Source organism: Triturus cristatus, chromosome 5_1 (assembly GCF_964204655.1).
Source record: "Triturus cristatus chromosome 5_1, aTriCri1.1, whole genome shotgun sequence".
NCBI lineage: Eukaryota > Metazoa > Chordata > Amphibia > Caudata > Salamandridae > Triturus > Triturus cristatus.
In genome coordinates, this window is record NC_140587.1 from 653,673,540 (window position 1) to 653,695,735 (window position 22,196).

Here is a 22,196-nt window from a genome sequence, read left to right on the forward strand (position 1 = left end):
TACAAGTTACGTTTGTTGTTTGTGGTCTTCTATTGGGTGCAGGCCAATATTGCATCAGATTGTATGTTGTATGGGCATGAGTCTGACATGAGGGGCTCAAGTGTGTATGTGAAATAGCAGCGCGTGAATGCTTGGAATACTCTGAATGATACAGTTACAATGTGATACTTAATAAACGAGCCATGATTCTCATGACATGCGTAAGTACTACTACATTTGTTGTATTGTTTGCAAAACCAATAAGGATATATATATATTTTTTTAATTGGATTTACAGGTCGGAGGTCCTACAATCTTGGTTCTGTAAGTGCCAGGACTTATACATATTCATTACTATACTTTTATTTCTGGAGGGGTGCAGTGGTGAATGTCATCAGTGAGCAGCCTACTGAATTTTACTCTCACATTGCTCTTGGCTCTGCTTTCAAAGGTCAGAGGTCAGAGTTGGGGAGGAATGTTGGGTCAAATTTCCCTGGGCTGTTGGGTGACTCTGGGGAGATTTGTCAGCTCGTTGCTGATGACAGAGTACCTTCTAGGTGTTCTCACCCTTGTCCCAGGGATTGTTTGATGTAGCTCGGACAGGCAATGCCATAGGTTAGACTAACTTCCATTTAAGGGGTAGACATTCTCCAAAACTCTGTGATCCTTTGGGTGGGTTGCGGTGGTTTTGTCTTCACAGCTGGCTGTTCTTCTTCGAGGGTTGACAAATGCCAGAGCAGATCATCTGAGCAGAGTACTCTCCTTGTTACAGTAATATGCCATATCTCTCTGTTTGGAATGAGCAAGCTGGAATTGGGTTCCCTCCCATAATGGGCACCATGGCAGGTCATGGGAATCACCACTTCCTCTCTACAGCTCATGGTTTATGGAGTAAAGGGGCTAGAAAGTTGAAGCTCTGTCTCATTCCTGGCCCAGGGTCTGGTGTTTTGAATCCCTGCTTCCACTCTCATTCTTGGGCTTCTGTCAAATCAAAAGGGAGGGGACTTGAGTGGATATCATGATTCCCGACCTCAATTTTAGTTCATAATCTGTGGGATCTTGCAGAATGTCCATTGTGGAACCCTCCACGTTTTCTTCTCCTTTGAGGTAAATTACTTAATGCAATATTTGGGCCTTTAAAGGGGACCAACTATTTTTATTCATTTCCACAGGCATGCATTAGCTCTGTTTTCCTAATCTCATTGCTGGATTCTTCCTTCAAGTGGCTGTCAGATATGGACCTTCACTTTTCACATTAGTGTATTTTTCCCTCCAGCAGGCCCATCAACTAGCGGTCCAGGAGATGTATTATTTCTCTTGTAATACTTTGCTTCTTCTCAGCAGGTTACAGTTAGGACTGGATACCACTTTTGTTCACATGGTGGTACACCTCTCCATCTTTAATTTAAGTTGTTGGAATTGTCTCTTGAAATCTATACTGGTGGACGAATGTCTGTATCATCTAAAGTACTACAGGTGACCCTAGTTGTCGTGTCTAGTGAGTTTTATGATGAAACACTTTAAGCTCTGAACAGGCTCCGTAGAGCTGTGACGTAGGTGTCAGAGTGCAACACAACAAAAGCTTGAGACTGATTACAAAAGATTATCATGCATCTCAAAAATCTAGTTGGTGATGGTGTGAAAGAAGTCATAAAGAAAATGGCGCGAACTGATGAAGAACTGACATACCGTCAGATTAAAAAAACACTGCATCTCAAGTTCGATCCAATAACAAACATTGATTATGAAAGATACATTTTCAGTCAAAAACGCCAAAAGGTTGGTGAAACTATTGATGAATTTGTGGAGAGACTCGAAACACTCATCAAACACTCTAAATTCAATTAACTTCATGATGAAGAAGCTATACGTTTTAAAGTTAATCAGATGACAAATGCTGAGAGAAACTCTTAGTCTGGAGCAGAGACATAGACAAATTGCCTTTCATTTACAAGAAGCTGTTGAAAAATAAATTTCTTATATCTTTCGTTCATCCATATTTGGTCCATACGCTACACAGATAATGAATCAACCCCTGTTCCTCTGGATAGTTGCCACCAACCATCACCCCCCCCCCTTTCGGGTCCGTCTTTTGTTGCAGAACCAGCAAGGTACTATAGTGTTCAATATAAAGTGACTGCTAGTCAGCGGTCTAAATTGGAAATACCCATCACTCTTTTGGAGGTTGAAAATTCCATCAGTCTCTGGCCAGTGGGAAGGTATCTGGCCATGACCAGATTCCATTTGTAGTTGAGTTGTAGTCTATCTTTGTGGAGATTTTGTCTCCAGTTTTAATGGATCTGTTTAATTCCTTTGAGTCTTCTGACGGGGTTCCGGAGTCATGGAGAGAGACAAATATCGTTATTTTTCCAAAAAAAGGGGAAAGACCCCACACTCTGTGGATCATAGCGTTAATCAATGCTGCCGCTAAAATCTATACACATTTGCTGGTGAATTGGCTATAATTGATTATTTCGGGATTGGTTTATTCAAACCAGCATGGTTTCATTCCAGGCCGGGGCACAACAGTGCCTGTAAATACAGCAATCTCAGCTCGGAGATTGCTTCTTCAGGTGGGGGTAAAGTCGATATGATTCGTCTGGATGCAGAGAAAGCATTTGACAGTGTCTCCTGGAACTTCCTTTGGGGTGTCATGGAGTCCGCAGGTGTAGGTTCAATCTTTGTCTCCAAAGTTAAGCGTTTGTATACCGGTCTTTAGGCAAAGATTTGCAGTGCAGGTCTAGTTTAAGATCCCAGCAATATTCTTCATGGTACCTGGCAGGGATGACCTCTCTGCCCTCAGCTATTTGCAAAATATATTGAGACATTCATTCAATCTCTTAAGCGGTCAGAAGAGATACATGATGTGGCTGTTCTGACATCTGTTCCATTGAGTGGTTTAAGAGCAGTAGTTTCAGCCGCTCAGGCATTAAGGAGGTATCCGGCAAAAATTTAAATCCTGAGAAGACCCAGATCTAATCCAATGTTGCGCCATCAGTACAGGACACTAGGTGGGTCCAGTTACTGGTCTATCAGGGGGTTATCTTAACCATTATTTTCCCTGAGATCCTTGAGATCCTTGAGAATAATTATGGAAACCTGTTTCAACAGTGTTGATGTTTTTATGAAGTGGAATTGTTTCCACTTGGGACTCATTGGGTGTTGTTACCTCATTATGTACCTGTATTTTTTTTGATGTATCTCACTTTTCCTTCCTTTGGCCTAAAGTGGAGGCCTTATGGCAGAAGTTTTTTGGGGGTTATCAGAAGCTTTGTTGTGAAATTCAGTTCTCACAGCAACTTAAGGAAGATGGTGGCATCTCACTCCCGATTCTTAGATTTTACTAACTGCCGTCATTTTTTTCACATAAGCGGCTAATATTGGGATGGGGAAAGTGGCCTCACGTGGCGCATGTTCCATGAGTTTTTACCTCTGGGCTATTCTATACCCGCAGGAGTGGGGATTGTGGATACCTCATACTTTAAGCAAATGCACTTCAAGACTCTAAAAGCCTTTCATCTCATCTGGACTTCATATAAGCAAGTTTTTTATGGCATTACCCAAATATAATCAGCTTACGTATCTGGGCTACAATACCAATTTCACATTCCAGCCGCGGTTGCATACCTTAGGCGCTGTAATGTACTGTTTCATCTAGCCTTGAATGTATCTCGTATTAAAGTACATCACCTGAAATGTATCAAAGATTGGTATTATACCCCTCAACGTCTCTTTGTAATGAAGCTTTGACCAGACGGCCGGGGTTTCTGTCGTGGATCGGCAGGAGATAATACCGTTCATGGTTTTGCATCTTGTTCTGCACTGCATGTGTATTGGAAATCTTTCTTTGGTAACTCTAGGCTACTTCAAATCATAGAAGTGGTAGTGGATCCGAAGTTAATTATGTTGGGTCATTCACCAGTTATTCCACCCCATCTATTGTGCTTGTACTTCTCTATCTCGCTAGCAAGGCTGGTTCTGGAACTATTTTGGCTTTCTAGTGAGTCTCCCAAACCTTGAATATGGAGGCGTGAATTCTTTAGCATAAGTAGATTGGAGATAGTTTTAATTGAAAATGATCCTTACAGAAAAAAGCTCATTTAGATTTGGGACCCCGTTCGGTGCTGGTTGGTGAATAAAGTTGCTCAACAGGACATGTCTGCTTAGCTATATTTTCGTTAATTTTTCGTTTTTCATTTTGCAGCTTCCCTCCATGTATTCTTGATTAATTACTATATGAAAGCTTATTATTTTCCATTTTTTTCTTTTTTCTCTCTCTTCTATTTCTAGCAGAGAAAATTCTTAATTTCAGTCAGACAGACGGTCTGGGTCAGTGTATCATGATTAATTTTGCTATTGATTGTGCTCTCCTAGATATATTTTTTTCTTAAGTATTGTATTTGGTCCCCCTTTCATTGCTATGTTGTTGTTTTCTTGTTCTGTTGGTAAAAAAGAAATTGTATAAAAAAAAAGAAAATAACTTGAATTGTTACTCATACATGACATTATTGGGCGTTCAACTGGTTCGACGCCATGGGTTTCTCCCATAGTGGTAGTGCACAAAAAGGACAGTAAAGGAGCTGTAAGCATAAGCATTGACATGCGTCAAGCAAACAAGGCAATTGAACGAGAACGACATCCAGGTACACACATTGCTGACATGATAACACAATGGTGCAAAGGTCTTCTCTTGACATGATATAAATAAAGGCTATCATCAGTTGGAACTTGAAGAAAATTGCAGGTACATTACAGCTTTTCCACACATAATGGTTCGGTTTGATGCAAGAAACTCAGTTTTGGTGCGTCACCGGCTGCAGAACATTTGAAAAACGTCATTCGACATGTCATGCAGCCTGTTGTGAATGCATTCAATTATAGCGATGACATATTGATTTTCAGAGCTACACAGAAGAAGCATGATAGAGCTCTCACACAAATAAGTTATTTACTTACTGATGTAGGTTTGACTTTGAATGCAGACAAGTGTGAGTTCCACAAAACAAAGGTAAAGTTCTTTGGGCATATCTTTCCAGATGGGGGTATGACACTCGTTCCTGAAAAATTACAAGCACTGTCAAATGCTGACCCATCCCCCCACCCCAGAATATGTTTCTATGATACATTAATTTCTTGGTTTTTGCCAGTTATTGTTTAAGATATATACTAGACTTTGCTACTGTAAGTGCTCCATTAGAAGAGTTAACAACGAAAAATGTTTCATTTGAGGGGTCACAAGAATGTGAGAGCAGTTTGAAGAAAATTAAAACAAGCCATTGAAGCTGTCGCTGAAATTGCCTACTTCAGTCAAAAGCTTCATACAGATGTTCTTATTGACCATTCGGGTTAGGCGCTATCCTTGCACAGCAGAGCACACACCCAAATGCTCGAAAGCATATTGTGGCATATGCCAGTAGATTGTTGCCCCAGACAGAACGTGGTTACTCACAACCTGAGAAAGAATATTTAGCCATGGTATTGGCTTGAGATCATTTCCATGCATTCCTGTACAAAAAGCCTTTTATGCTGCTAACTGATCACCAAGCTTTACTGACTATCTTTAGCAATCCAAAGGTCACGACACCTCCTCGCATTGAACAGTGGGGACTACGATTCCAAGAGTACAAATATACCATTGTGCATTGTTCAGAGAAGGATCAAAACCCTGCTCACTACTTTTCCAGAGTGCCTATACAAGGTCTGGGTACTCCATCCAAGACAGCTGAAGCCTACATTAATTTAATTATAAAATTAATATCATATATTATAGCCAGCTGCTATATCGCCACATAATCGCTGCCATGAGCCATGATAGTGACATGATGAAGATGGGTGATATAACTATACTTCAGTCATGAAACCGACACACTCGACCATTCCCTTCTCACCAGTGATGATGAATATCAAAAATATAATTAAAGATGAGCTGTCCATAACTCAGGCAGGAGTTATACTGAAATTGTTGAGAATCCTGACAGGACATCGTGGTATTGTTGCCACCAAACGAGCTCTCCCTGACAGAGCTTGGTTTCCATACTTAGATGAGAGATTTGAAAAGGAACTCAAGGCCTGTCATCTATGCAACTGACTATCTACCAATATTACTCCACATGCATTTTAGAAAATAACCATTGATTTCTTTGGTCCACTCGATAATGGACATCATCTCATGTTAATCGTGGATGAGTATTCATGTTTTCCATTAATAGAAGATCTCTCATCCACAACTCACGAACGAGTCATTGAGAGACTAGATGGCATCTTTGCTACATGGCATGTTCCAGCCATTCATAAGTCTGATAATGCCCTGCCTTTTAACAGTCGAGAATGCAAGGATTTCCTAGAGCATCTGAACATAACGTATCAAAAGAGTACACCTTTATGGCCACAGGCCAGTGGACTCGGTGATCATTTTATGAGTATCCTAAATAAAGCAGTACAATGTGCCACACTCGAGAGGCTCAGTTTAAAAACTGTATTGAATTCTACACCTCACTCGACAACAGGTCACTGTCCTGCGACTTTGATGTTCAGGAGAGCAATGCTGACCAAGTTACCTCAGTGGACCAACAAAAGAGAAGGAAGTGAGAACATAACTTGAAGAAAGAACTTGGTTAACAAGCAGAATATGAAAGCCTATGCAGACAAGAGGCGACACATAAAGAACATTGAATTTAAGAGCAGAGATCTAGCTTTCGCCCAACAAATGCGCAGAAAGAAATCTGATGCTCCATATGATGCAGAACCTTTCCATGTAGCATCTACCAAGGGATACATGGCGATTTCCCAGCGTCCTGGAAAGTTTGTTACCAAAGACTCTTACTTTTGACAATTGATTAATCAGTCGAATGAACTGCTATTCCACTTCACCATCTTCGAAAATCTCTGATAGTGATGATGACTGCTCCCAGTAACCAGATCAGGTCAAATAATTAAATCTCCAAGAAGGCTGATTGATTGAAAAGATGTAATTATATATATATATCATATATATATATTTTTTTTTTCAGAGGGTGACATGGAGCAAACGTGAAGGCAAGCGCAAGTAGTGGAGAAACAGACAATTGTGAACCTAACAACTGACCACAGATGAAGAGAAAGTTTTGGAATTAGGTCTCACGTTTTGCCCAACAGCCCTGTTCAATTATGCCAATACATGCATTGATCTGTACAGATTCATAAGAAAAATCAAGCTAATGAAGCTGCATCTTGTGCACCCTGGAAAACCAAAGAAACACTCAATAGGTGCTACCCCTAACACCACACTCACAGGAGCAGATATAGAAACCCTAAGAACATTACGAGAAGTGGAGATGGAAGAAAACATCCCAGGAGAAATAGAGATTGTGGATTTCTTGGAAGATATAGGGGTTTCACAAATTGTAGCTAAAAGCAATATAACAATGAAATCACAAACTATTCCACAAAATCCATATGATGCGAATGACACTTTCCACAATATAGTCATTGATGACCTCACAAAACTGCAAGCTAGAGGCCCTAACCTCATGAAGGAAAACATAACGGACATACAATGGAAAGCCATTATGGACTTTAAAAATGACGACGATCTGGTAATAATGCCTTCAGATTAAGGTGGTAATGTGGTGCTAGCATTAAACATGAAAAGGGGCTGGAAGCAGTCAATTTCATTTTACAGAAAAGAAATGCGAAGTGTGGTGAACATAATCTGATGTTGTTAGAACTTATAGAGTTTTGTCTCAGGAATAATATCTTTCTCTTCTCTGGAGAACTATACCACCAGCAACAGGGAACTGCGAGGGGCACGTGCTATGCCCCCAGCTACGCAAATTTATTTGTTGGCTGGTGGGAGAAGCACGTGGCCTGGGCAGGGCAAAACGAGCACTGGATGGATAAGGTTGAGTTGTGGGCTCGTTACATAGACGACCTCTTCATCATCTGGAAGGGGTCGCAGGAAGATGCAGAACTATATGTTTCAGCCCTCATTCACAACATGTTTCAGCCCTCATTCACAACAACTGCAATCCTAAATTCACTGAGTGAATCAGTAAAATAGAGGTACCTTACTTAGATCTGTTGGTTTATATCAAAGAAAACCTATGGCTGGGAACAGCACGTTATATGCAGGCAGTTTCCACCCTAAGAGTGTCATTAGGGGGGTCCCATATGGAGAACTTGTACGGCTGAAAACAAACTGTTCGACAGAAAATTAATTTGTCAAGTCCAAAATAGATGTTTTCAAAAGACTCAGAGTCCGAGGTTACTCAGAAGGAATATTGAAAAAATGCAGAGAGAAAAGCAAAAACTTTGGAGCGGGAAAAGCTGTTATTAACTAGTAACGAAACAGCAAACCAAAGCCAGGATGAGAAAGGGACAATCAGAATGATTAAAGAGTATGCAACTCAATCTCCCAAAGCCTTTCAGATTTTTGAGAGGAATAAGAAGATCTTAAAATCTGATACTATAGTGGGTCCCCATATCTTTGAAAAAACCCTTATGACTTACAGAAGGGGCTCCTCGCTGAAAGATCTTTTGGTAAGGAGCCATTTTCAAAAAACATCTAAAAAGAAGGACACTATAACAGGCTTTTACCTGTGCAGAAATTGTAAAGCTTGCAAAAAGAGCAAAAAGGTAAGGGAATTTGACATCCCAGGGAGAATAATCAAGAGAAAAATCAAAAGATTCATGAACTGCAATACTGAATGTACGGTTTATTGCTTAATATGTCCCTGTAGAATGCAATATGTTGGAAGCACCATCCACCCAGCAAAAAATTCTCGAGCACATGCGTGCCATAAAAAATCGGGACAGCGCATATCCTGTGGCACGCCATTTTCGACAGAGAAACATAAGTCTGATCCGAGTCTTTTTTGTATAGATCAGGTCCCCAATGATGAGAGAGGCGGAGACAACTAGAGTCTAAATACATTGTGGAATTGCAAACAAAACCCCCCGGGGGTCTTAACAATGAAGAAGAGTTGTGGACTCATGTTCCATAATAGACATACAGAATATTTAAATGATGTATCCAAGGTGGCACAATAAGAATGATAGGGGATGTTGACAGGATGATAATGAAGTGATGAATTTGGCATCTTTGTATGATGATTGATAATCTGAAAACATAGAAAGTAACAGTGAAGTTACAGAAACAATCTCTATTCTGGTTTGCCCATTGTGGGCATGATTTGTAAAATCTGGAGAAGCTTGATTTATATTACACACAACAAGAATTCAATGAACTGAATCTTAGTGTAAATAATGGCATTTGAATATGGACTGTCTAGCAGGAATGAAAGATGTGCTTTGACAAATATTATTTTTATTGTACTATGGAACCAATACTTGTTCACTGTATAAAAGAACATTTGAAATGTAGAGAATACAATGACGCATGTCCAATAAGGTTTGCCCATTTAGGGCATAATTTTCGAAAACCCAAGGACAATTGGTTCCTACTGTAGAGAATTAAGAATCAATTATGTGTGTGATTTTTTTTCTCTCTTTGTGCATAATGTGACGTAAACATTGATTATGCCTATACAAGGCTCAACTTATGATGCACTGGGGATTAACATTGCGTTTTTACAATGAATTAGATTGTACAATGAATTTGACCATTTAAAGATGTCCGCCATCAAAATGATGTGGAATTCCATGTGTCCTAAATCCAATCCCATTTCTATGTCCACTAGGAGCCAAAATGTATCGCTTCCCTCTCTCTATGTTTATGACATTGACGAAGGCGTGTAGCCGAAACGCGTCTGTCGGTTGTTTATTCGAGTGGTGAATACATTTTGAAGGACTGTCCACGAGTGTGCGCCTCGCTATATGACTAAAAATAAGTCGATCGTCTGGGAATATATATATATATATATAAATATATATAAAGTTTTGTACTCGGTCAAACTGTGACATAGGTGTCCGAACAGAACGCAATGAAAGCTTGTTTTAGAATAAGCGTGTGCAGTTACACTCACATTATTAAAGACGTGTAATACTAAGCTTCGAGTGTGGCATAGTGTTTGGCCGGTACCCAGGCCGGGGAGGATGCTACTCTAGTGTGGTTGTCTAATGTATTGACACCAAGATGAATGGTTAGTCTGGCTGTCATTGCTTAAAAGCCTTAGTCTCATCAAAATTGACATTGAATTGAAAGCTCTTATTCTGTAGCTCAGCTGTCTTCTCTGCAGCAGAGATGTTCTTGACAACTGAGGTTCACAGCCATTCTGCCAAGTGCACAGTGGTTTTGTCACCAGAGTTTCAGGATGCATTTCTGGTGAAGATGATTAGGGTGGTGATGCAGGCTATGTCTTGTATATTATGTACCCATCTGCGAGAAGTGCATCTGCCTCTATAAATCTACTAAATATGTTCTACTTTATTGAAGGCTCACTTCAAGCACCCATTTCAGAAAAATATATATGTACTCTTACACCTTGACTAATATTTTTTTCTACAAGATATTAACATGATTTTGAGATGATAGAGCAGAACATTTTGATAATATCATTGTCACCCTTGTGATTGTGGGCACATGCATGCCTGCGTATGCATGCATGTGTGATACTTCAGTTAATTGAGTCTGTTTAAGAGATTGGAATGTTCTACTGTGAGGATAGATAATTATTTCACATTAGCCCAACACCTTTACCATCCATTTCATTCACATATCTTGCTTATTAGGCCTAGTTTGACCATGCAGTTGTCTGTGAGACTCATTGCTACTAGGGGTGGATGCAACTGGCATAATTCTCTCTGGTGTCATTACTCATAATTATACACAATTGTGTGAGAAGCGAAATCAAGTATTTAGCACCATTTTCATAGTACAAAATGCATCCTTGCATTCAAAATGGGTCAGAGGGTGCATTTTGGGCTAAGAAAAAAGCACTAAATGCTAAAGGACATGAGCAGTAGCCAGCAGTTGCTCGCGCTCTCTTTGTTCGTTGTTCTTGTGCTCCTGCGCTATAATTTTTCCCCAAATTAGTCTTAGTTACTCAAGCTGGAGTAATCACGTAATTTCACATCATAAGAGTAATGAGCAATTACTAAAATTACTCCAGCTACTTTGGCTTAATTAAAATCGCAACCAGGCCTAACTGCTATCAATTCTTCAAAACAGAGTGTCTTTAGCTCTACACTGAGGAGTATTACCTTCTCACCTCAAACTACTGGTTATTTGGTATAGCATTCTGACTTTCAGGAAAGCTTTCACATACATGCCAACCCTCCCAGTTTAGATGGGAGACTACCGATTTCAAGGCTAGCCTCCCGCCTCCCGATTCCTGTATGCAAAAACCTGATTCCTCTGCGGTCTTCAGCTGGCAAGACCTGGTATTGTGTAACTCTGCCTGCAGGCCAATGCACAACACTTGCATCACGCTCTCTCTGCCTGCCACAGTGCTTTCTCCGTGTTTCTGACAGGTAAGAAAAAAAAAGGTACAATTGTGGTTCTAATATCCAATCCTGTAGCAGCACACTTGCAAAGCCCATGCATGACAGTAACCCGATTCAGGCCCCGATAGAAGTAAATGGGGGAAATACATTCTCCTGATTATTTGTTTTTAAATCTCCCACTTTTCTCTTTAAAATGTTGCCATCTAAGCTTGCATCGGAATGCCAAAGGGACTATTTTACTCCTAAAATGTATACTCTTTCATCATCTTGTTTGTGACTTTTAATTCTTTATCACATATATGAATTCTATACAGAAATCAATCCTTTTTGCTAGATTTGGCATAGCCTGTATGGCAGCTTTAACCTGTTAAAACACTTGTACATGCACGTATGTAAGCAGCATTTGTGAATGAATATATATCCACATGCATCAGTACATTAAATCCAGACCTATTAGCTTCATTTTTAAAATAATTTACTGTTTTCCATGCAGGCCTTAAGAGCAGAACTATTACATTCCTGTGTAACAGAAGATCAAGACAAATGTCTCTGTTCACTTGTTGGTATGGTGATGGTCAAAGAAAGCAAAACTAGTCCGGATGTGCTGATGCAACTTTGCTAACATTATTTTAACTAGTTGTAATGTCCCATGGGAAAAAAAACTGCATCACAGAAGGAAAACATTCGCATTTATTTAAAATAGTTTTTAAACAATGCAATCATTTAACTATTGACTATTTGTCTTCATATTTATTGTTTATAGTTCCTGCTCATAATTCAAACCTATAAAACGTTGTTTTATTAACTTCGTGGCATGTTAAATAAACAAATACAAAATCATTTTATAAAAGTGACATTCACTTTGGGTGCAATGGAGACAAAGATGTGGAAATAGTTCCACAAAACGACTCGTCTCTAAAAGCTAATACTACATTCAAAATATTTGTTGTGATCAGTTATACACAAATATTTATCTTAAGAAATGCAAGTTGGTCAAGGCAATAACTGCGGAAATAATAACCATAAAAACATATATTGAGGCTCCTCAGAGTTGCTCAGCATTTATAAGTTTATCACAGATTTATTAAACATGCAACATAATAGTGTATATGTCATTATTTCTTTAATTTGTGCTTGCTTAGTAAAACATTCAGTTTATACAAAAGAATTCAAGATGGAACATAATGACGAAGGAGGTTAACCCTTGATGATAATTTAGAACGCTCGATCTCACCTTGTTATTTATTTCATTCATGCCGTATGAATGAGCTAAATATAGAGTTTAATCTTCAGGAGCTCACAAAATAGTGTAATTTACAGAAAGCAATAGTAAGACCCTCAAATATGGCAAGATATGACTTTTTGCTTATTCACAATATTTCCATCGTCACTTAATCTTCGTGTGCATAAATGATACACTCATATAGAACCATCGAAAATGTGGTTAGTCAGGTAGAACTGTGACTTAGGCCTATTTCCGTACCCCTGTGAAAGGTTAAAGTTAAGCACATTCCCACCACTGTTACAGGTGTATTTAAAAATGCCTATAAATGCCCCTAAGTCTACAACTCCGGGGCGTTCCCAAAACTTGAGTCACATATCGTTTGCTATGTTCACGCACAGAAAATAGGTTGGAAGGAGGGGAAATAAATGAATTATGTGTATAATATAACTGATTCCACACCTTATCCCTCATTCCTACCTGGAAAACACAGCCTCTTGTACAAATTCATGTCGGGAAAAAATGCAAGGTGGTGTAATGGGTTTTCTCTGGTGCAAAATTACCAAATGAGAAATGTAATCATACCAGAAGGAATCCATTAGTTTATTTAATGGTTACACCCATTGGAACAATACACTATTTCTTAATACAAGGGCAGCAAGCGAAGTTCATTATTTCTTGAGACAGTCTAAGTCCACATGTGTTTATCAATTAGGAAATAGATTTTCGTCAAAAGGAATGTGGTACACGCGACTGAACACAGATGCTGAGTCATAAAACCTTTCCCTTAAACCGGTATCATTTTCTTGTTAAAGTAAGTTCCCATGTTATTTTACTGGTTTCAGAAAAATAACAGAACCTTTACAACAAAATGCTGATGTTTTCAAAAGTACCATCACAGTGCAATTGTGATAGACTATATGTTCTGTATTCTTATTCGATTCCTTAATTGTTGCTGGAAATATAAATCTAATCTATAAATCTATCTATAAATGCCCATGCATTATTCCTATTAAATGCAAGAGGATTACTAGCATTAGAGGTGATTCTTGGCTATCTGTTACTAACATATATGCCACTTGACTACAGTAATATGTAGATTTCAGAAGACCAGTGGTCCTTGAGGTAATAATTGTTCTGCGTTTTGTGTAGAGGAAATGTATTAATATTTTTAATAATCAGGAGTTACAAAACAATGAGTATGTAGATAAGCGACAGTGGGGAGTAAATCATGCTTAGACGACAGCAATTATAGGCAGCCTGGGTAACACAAATATTCTTATTTAAACATGTCTGCACACGTTAGTGTTCACCAAAGTGTGCAGAACCGTTTAAATACAAATATTTGTGTAACACTGGATGCACATAATTGCTCCAGACTTTGATACACATATTGCACATTCGGATCACTCCCGCCTCAGCACGTTCTGCACCTCACAGTCACTTGTGCACATTCATATTGTTTTGTAACTCCTGATTGTTAAAAATATTGTTTAGCAATAGATTGACTATTTACAAATTGATGAACAATTATTACCTCAGGGACCACTATTTTTTTAAAATTAGCAATTTACTCAGGTCTCTAAGGATTTCAGGGCTCGCCTTGTGTATTGTATTGTAATTGCATTTATATAGCGCTTACTACTCATGACGAGGCGTCAAAATGCTTTTTCGGCGAGTAGCATGCTACTTCGAAACCAATAAAGGACTAGTGGTGAATTAGTATAGTGAAAATAAGAAAGTAATTTGAGTGGTGGATATGTTAGTCAGTTATTTGGATTGAGAAGGGTAGTGGAGGGATAGAGAAGGGAAAAAGGTGTGATGAAACTAAAGTCATATGTAGTTTTCTTGCTTACAGAACACACTTATTTGCCCAGCGAGATTTTTATCCTGGGTCAAATCACTGATGTATAAAAAAAAAAGGAATTTACTTGAAAAACAAATTGGTGCTAAATTGTTAAAAAGGGAATAACATTAATTTCTATATTTTAAATTGCCTATGTTACCTATATATTGTCTGGAAATATCATCCACTTTCTATTTTGATTGACATAGGTATCTTTGACAGTATAAATAAATTAATATACATATTATCAAAATACACTGTTGGCCTTTGGTGTAAGCAGATCATTTTGCAGAAAAAAAGTTAAATGTCTCTCTTATGAATTGTCTTGTAAAACAGCATGGGGCCTGATTCACAAAGGTAAACATACACTTTTGTGTAAACTTAAGATTTTTTGCCATTCACAATCTAATTTTAGGAGTGATATCTTTATGACTGCGGAGTTTCCCAACTTGTGGCAGAAACTCCACAAATAATCAGGTATGACTGTCTTTTTATGTGCAGAGACTCCACAGTCGCAAAGATACTACTCGAAAATTTGCTTGTGAATAGCAAACAATCATAAACTTACACAATAGTGTAGGTTTACCTTTGTGAATCTGGTCTGCATGTAGCTAATAAAACCTTTTACATATCAGTGCATTTGAAATACCCAGCGTCAACAGCAGTCATTACGATTATTTCTTTTTTAAAGTGATGTCTTTCAGCCCAATTATAGTGTTTGAATGTCATGGAATTTCTTGGTCAGTGTTGCTTTCAGTGTCACTTGCATTTGTTTGTGAGTCTTCATATGAGTTGCCCCACCTGTTGACAATTCCAGAAGAGTTGTTATTCATGATTCTGAAAGGAGCTTCCTTAGGGTCAGCATATTCGGTTCGAGTGCCCTGAGAAAGAGTGCATGTGCTAATTGGAATGTGATCTATGTGAGTTATTAACTCTTGCAAAGAATTCCATTGCTGCCATGATACATTGTTGTTAACATCCCTCCCAGCCAGCATTTGTATTTGTTTGCAGGTGGTATTTGTCAGACATTGACAGTTACCTCCATTTGATTTCAGGTCTTCTATTGGTGGACAATGTGTTCCTGGACTACTTATGTATGCCTTAAGTGAAACATTTATAAATGCCTGTATTTCGTCACTTTCTTCTCTGGGTATATTTGTGTCACAAACACCTTCATTTAAATTTAGTCTGCTTTTAGTTGAAAACCTATTTATAAGGTCCTTGATAAGTACATGCCTAAAGATACTGTTGTTGTTACAGAATACATTGGTGTTTTCATCTGAGGATGACCAATTATCAATTTTCTTTATATTGAACCTTTCTGTGGCCAAAGAGTGAAGCCATAGCTGGTTCTCAATGTCAGACGGCTGGCAGTAGGCAAACCCTCTACTTCTCTCTTCATTTGGTTGCAAGAGGACAGTTAGTATTGGACAATGCTGGCCACAGATAATCTGGAGTTTATCCAAAGAATCTTGCTCTTGAACCTGTTCTCTGTTTGGGTGATTTCCATCTGCAGATTGATTTTCAGCAACCTCTGCATTTGAAGAAGTCCCTTGAGGGTGCACCTTATTATCATGTAAGCGAAACGCTACTGCTGAGGAAACTGGTCCATTCCCACAGGCGTCAGAGTTTCTCTGTTTGTCACCAGTGCTCATCCCTGCAGACAGTGACCCTTTCCCGTTCTTTGGTGCTAGAGCATTTCTAAGAACATGATGTTTGCTTTTAATCTGCGAGTCATCATGGAAAGGCTCTGAATCACTGCCATGAGGCATGCTGAAATAGTTGCATTGGAAGGTATGTGGCTTAGTCAAGTCCTCAACCTCAGATGATGATACCTCAGCTATTGGTAGATGTTGGTTCTGATTTTTAAAATGTGAGTATGGGACATCATCACTGGTATTATCAAACATTGTGTCTGCTGACGTGGTATCGATATTGCCATACATTCCAGTATTTTCTGGTGGGGATTTCCTTACCAGGTGGTTTTCTTTAAGAAGCCACCGGCCTTTATTTAGCAGCATCCCATCATTATCGACACTGTTTATATTGGTTTTAGACTCTTGCTTTGCATATATTTCTGTATCATATATGTTCGAAGAATCATTTCTGTCACAGTTGAACACTTCTCCCGAATGAATAGGCTGCAATAACGGGAAACAGCTGTTGGGTATTCCTTTGGCTGAGGCATGCTGATTCTGCTTTCTCTGTGATGAGGTTGAACCTGATGATGATGCCCTTGCGTGGCTGGTTTTGTTCTGAGATCGAAAATCTTGGCAGGAAGAGTTGACTTCACTTTGAGCAGGGGACAAGGATCTGCCTGAGTCATTGTCAACAGGTTCAGGTGATGAGGGACATCCTGCACTTTGAGAAGACTTTGGGCTAATTTCTGGTTTACCAAATAGTCTTTCTATGGTCCTCTTCACAAGTCCTGTTTTGTAAGGTTTCTCCTGTACTGTTTCCTCTCCACTTTCAGTGTTTATCTCACTGGATGCTTTACAAATAGAATCACTAGCTATGCTGTCGTCACTGTCTTGTCTGTAGTCTGACCAATCAGAAGAAAGAGGACTTTGCAAACACTTTCTGAACTCAAAGGGAGCATCTGAACATCTTCTATGTTCCATTTCTTGCACTATCATTTTAACTTTCGACCTCTTTGGTAAGATTTCAATATCTGTTTGCATGTTTTGTTCAGAATCATTCAAATGAGTTGCCAGGGATGTTGGTGGAAATCCCTCAGAGGCATCATTCTCTAATATACTGACTTCTTTTTCATTTTGTATGCACTTATTTTGACATATGTCTGCTGTTGTGTTTGAGGTAATAAATGACAAATTTTCTCCTGATATTTTAACATCAGCCATTAATTCAGTGCTGTCATCTTCCCCCATATTTGAATTCTCCATAGCCAATATTGATATTTCGCTGTCCATATTTTGTTGTACAAAATTACCAAGTTCATTCATTGTGTCTATCCTCTCAGTGGATAAAGGTGGATTTTCCTCATCAAATGTCACATTCCTCTCCATGTTGTTGAGAGTTAGAGATGATTCTTCGGCTCCAAACTCAGCGACTTTATCCAACTGGCCTTCATTTAGGTCAGGGATACATTTTTCTTCAATGTCATTCTGTTCAGTGTCAGAGCCTGCACTGCAAAGCCCGTCAGTAATTGTATTAGGTATATTTGGGATATCCAATGAAATACCTGCCCTTGTTATGTCTTCAGTTGCTGCTTGAGAATCATGTTCTGACTTGTCACTGCAATCATGAGTCGGTGTGTTGATTCCTTTCAAGGGATTCCCTTCACATGTCTCACCATAAATAACCTCCTTTGTTTGGAGACAATGAAAGGGATGTGCAGCTTCTTTCTTTTCAAGGTCATAGTTCAGTGTTAGTTCTTGCAAGTTTAAAACAGCTGCCTCCAAATCATCAGCATTTTCTGTGATTGCAATTTGTTTCAAAGTCTTCAGTAATGTTAGTATGCCAGCAGAGCTGCAGCTTAGGTGAGGTTGATCATTTTGAAGTATGTTGGCCAAACTATCTTTTAGATTCAGTACAATCAACCATGCAAGCAGAAGATGAGGAGAAGAGCCCAAAACTGTAGAAGAAGCATATTGTGAGCTTAGTGACCTCTGCAGGCAATGGCATTGAGATGTAACATTTTGTATATTAGTATTAGAGAGCTGTGGACAAGACAAAGTCCCATCAGGCATGCAGGGGGCGATGGACATAGTCTCCATATCTTTGCTACTAACAAATTCAGCATCTGCTTGCACTGCAACATCCACTGTGTTCATTCCGATAGCTATATTTATACCCTGGATGTCGACCTTCAGCTTGGTCTTTGTTCCTTCAATTTCACTTCCATTATAAAGAACTTGTCCTTCAGGATTGGTATCCTTGTCAATGTTTATGCATGACAATTCCTCTATTTTGTCCTCAGTGGATGCAAAACTTCCAAATTGCCTTTCAGAGGATCCAAGTATGCATTCATTCTCCAATGCTGTTACTTCTTTTTTGTGGATTGATTTGTCTTCCATTAGAATAGTCATTGGACTGTTTTTAGTTATACACGCATCTCTTTGTACAGTGAGCTGTGTGTCTTTGCTTGAACATATATTGACGGAGTCAATCAAAATGCTGTCTTCCTTTTGTGCTTCATAGTTTGCAGTTAACACATTCATCCTGTGTGCAGGCAAGGAGGAGTTGGGAAATATGTTTTGGAGCCAACTCTGAACGTAACTTTCAAGTGAGTGATTGCAAATCTCGGGAGAGCACTCATCTGGTTGAAGTGAATCCAACTCTTTTCCTGTGACAACCAGTTTCTTTTCATTTTCACTGATATGTATGTTCTTCTTATTCTTTTTACGTTTTTTATGTTTCTTTGAAGTCACATGTGCATTTCTAGTTTCATCCACGCCATTCCTCATTTGGATTACATTGGGTGTGGGATCTACATTTTCCACCAAAGAATTATGCAAGAAATAGGAATTGTTAATTTCTTGTTCAGTGTTCACAAGCCCAGCAGCAGTGTGGCTCTCACAGAGAAGTGGTGGACCTTCCATTTCCAAACACAGAGGTTTTCTGATAAAGCTGCTTCCATGATTCTGGGAAACTCTATCCTCCAGTGTATTTTCATGCTTAGTAATTGGGGGCAATGCAATTTTTTTAATTGATCTAGGCTTAACCTTAGCCATTTGTTTTGTTCTTGCTCTCTGAGTGTGATATTCTTGGGAACCCATATCATGCGAAAGTTGTTCTTCCTCTTTGGAAAGCATGCGACTTCTTGAAGTGCTTGATATTTTCTTTTCTTCAACCTGACCTCCTGTGTGTTGTAAGTGTATGTTTTGGAATTGTTTGTCAAAATCACTTGAAACTTGTTCCTGTGTGGAGAATTCATGCACGTTTTTTCTATTGTATAAGGGTCCCTGAAAGTACTCCTTGTTCTCACAGAGTCCATTGTTTGTGCACAGTTTGTCTGCATCTACTGCGCCATCAAATATATTTTCCTTTATAGAGAAACCATTAGATTTTCTCTTTTTCTTTTTTTGTCCTCCGGCTGTAGGTGTTGACTCTTTCCTAAAACTAGGATCATGACCTACATTGTATTCCAATACATTCTGTGTGTCTGTGTGACAAGGGTTAGATTGCGTTTCTGATGTCAAGATAGAAGAAGGTGGTAGCTCATTTGTAGTTACATTTTTTTCTGTAGTAACTAGGGTATCTGCACTGGTTAAGGAAGGCACAGAGTTGGAAGATAACCATGCTGCTTCACTGGACGTAAGTATCTCAGAACACCTGGTCAGGGTACTTTGGGACCTTTTAATTTCTTTGATACTATCATGCTCCTGTTGAAGACAACCATTGTCTGCTGATAGTGGCCTGCTGTTGTATTTTAAAGGATTGATATTAGCTGCCGATTCAGTACCTTCAAGTGACTCTGGGCAGGTATCCTGCTGTGGTATTAGCACATACTTTGTAGTGTTACTCTCTACTAGGCTACTTCTTTTGCGACTAAAGTGGATGAGCATTTTGTCCTCTTTGTTCTCCTGCAAAGAATGTTGAAGGACGCCATCCACGTCATTGATCTTTACATTCTCATAAGCTGGTGGCCTTTGTGTCATGGAATGAGTGACCATACAGTACTCAGATTTGGAGTCCCCATTCTCTCTTTCTTCACTGTAAGAAAACTGCCTAACATTTTCTCGAACCTTTCCATCAGAATCTGTTGTTATACTTTTGACAAGAGATTGCTTTTGGCGGACTTTTCTGGGCCCTGGTGTGGGTGGTCTATGCGCACAAGATTTGCATTTTTCCCACGAAAGAGTTTTTGAATCTTGATCAATTGTGGCATTAGAAGAGGTATTAAAATTGCAAGTTTCTGAACTCATTTCTGGAACTTTTTCTACACATTTTATCTCACTCACCACTTTTTCTTCACAATTTATCTCACTCACTGTGAAATCACTTTCATTGTGTCTGTTTTCCGAACTTAAGCACTCATCAATGTCTTTATGAGGAATGTTTTTGTGATCTGGAGACTGGACTCCTTGGTCTGCTGTGGAACAAGCTATTGTGCTACTTTCTCTTGGAATGTTGGCACGACTCACAGTAGTTGTCCACTGTATGGTCTCATCACTTTTTATTCTCAAGCGAATCTTCATTTCCACAGTCATGGTACCATCTGGATTGACATGTACAGATTTTTCTATATCATCGTCTGAGTGTATAAGAGGCAATTCCTCCCCCAGAAACAACTGATTTGCAGAGACATTTATGTCATTTTCAGGGACACAAGGCATATCTACACACTTTGTATCAATAGTATGTGTTTTATCAGAAGAAAGAGAATGGATAGAAGATCTAGGGGTAGAGTTTGTTTGTTCACTTGCTTTCAGAACTGCAATTCAATTTCATCAAAATTTACCAGAGCAGAAGGAATGTGAAGATGACAGGAATCATGCAGAATCATTCACGAAGAATTCACAAGCGAGAGGCAGCAAGGAAAGAAAAGTGAAAGAGAAGAACAATATATATGGATTATTACTCAAAATCTTACTTCAAACAATAAGACATACTGCAGTATTATTCCAAATGTAACAGCAACCCTTACTTCTATTGTAATTCTAAGCAACAATTATACAGAGGAGACTCTAAGGAGAATGTGATCTTCAGTGGCAACAATTTCCTTCTAATAGTTCTCATGTAGCTTTTGTTTGTCTTATTCACATCTTCAAACATGAAATTGGCATATTGAAAAGGATAAAGAAGTGTATTTGTATTTCAGCATTAGTCTCTATTCTCAGAACTGACCTCATCTTTTGTTCCAACTGTTTATTATATGCATTTTTTAAAGCAGAGAATTGTTATTCTTCTAAAAATATATATTTTTTTATTCGGGCATTGGTTTTAACCTAATTGCCTCTGAGTGAATTTAAGAAAATCAACTTAGTAACTTCATACAATGTTCAAACTTTTCAATAAGTAAAACACGTTTAAATAGCTTTAAAGAACTGAACTGGTGTTGATCAAGAGCTTTTTTAAGAAAGAATTGTATTCTGAACCTTTGGCATTTAACTGTGAAACCTCGACCCTTACAATTGTTTTTAATAATTGCCAAAAGTCTGCTGTTGGATGAAAAAAACAGCACTACTAGGAACCTTGTGCGCCTGTGCTTAAATCAGTGCACTCCTGGGGCGAGACTGGGAGCTGGGTGTGCAAATAATATACAATGATGAAATTAAAACTGAATTTCAGTATTCTGATTTTACTGTACCATTACATTTCTATTTTTGTATGCATGTATTTGTCCAAACTAATTATCTGTCAGATGTAATCAGGATTTGTTGGTTTAATAGGAGTACACACTGGCATATGGAAACACACTCAAAATGGTTAAAACACAGTAGAATTTAGTGGCTAAATAACATAGGATTGTGCATTCATAATGGCATTAGGCTAATAGGATACACATACCACTTTCTGGTCCTCTTGAACGAAACAAATGGATTGTCAATAATGATTTGTTTTGGATTGTTTCAGATAATTCGTTTGGACAAATACATGCATACAAATGAGAACTGTAATGGTACAGTAACAATCAGGATTCTGTAGTTCAGTTTCAATTTCATCAGTGTGTGTGGATTTTGTTTCATGGTCTGCAGGAATCATCTGATGTGTGCTTCAAGAATCTAAAGACAATGCTTCTACTCTATGTTATTGCATGCACATTTTCACATTCCTCTCGACTACTATTTTGCTATACTTTCT

At 38.7% G+C, this 22,196-nt stretch overlaps 1 protein-coding gene across 4 annotated transcripts in view; it reads right to left on the bottom strand.

The window, feature by feature from the left end:
- RP1 (RP1 axonemal microtubule associated) overlaps positions 1 to 22,196 on the bottom strand; it is an 859,010-nt gene that overhangs the window by 403,935 nt on the left and 432,879 nt on the right. For 3 of the 4 annotated variants that reach the window (XM_085605612.1, XM_085605614.1, XM_085605613.1), the window contains exon 4: positions 12,168 to 20,826. The exons of the other annotated variant lie outside the window; for it this stretch is intronic. In XM_085605612.1, coding sequence (XP_085461738.1) covers positions 15,155 to 20,826 — 5,672 coding nt within the window. In that variant the 3' untranslated portion in view covers positions 12,168 to 15,154. Of the gene's footprint in view, positions 1 to 12,167; positions 20,827 to 22,196 lie in introns of those variants that run through there. 4 annotated transcript variants of the gene reach the window in all.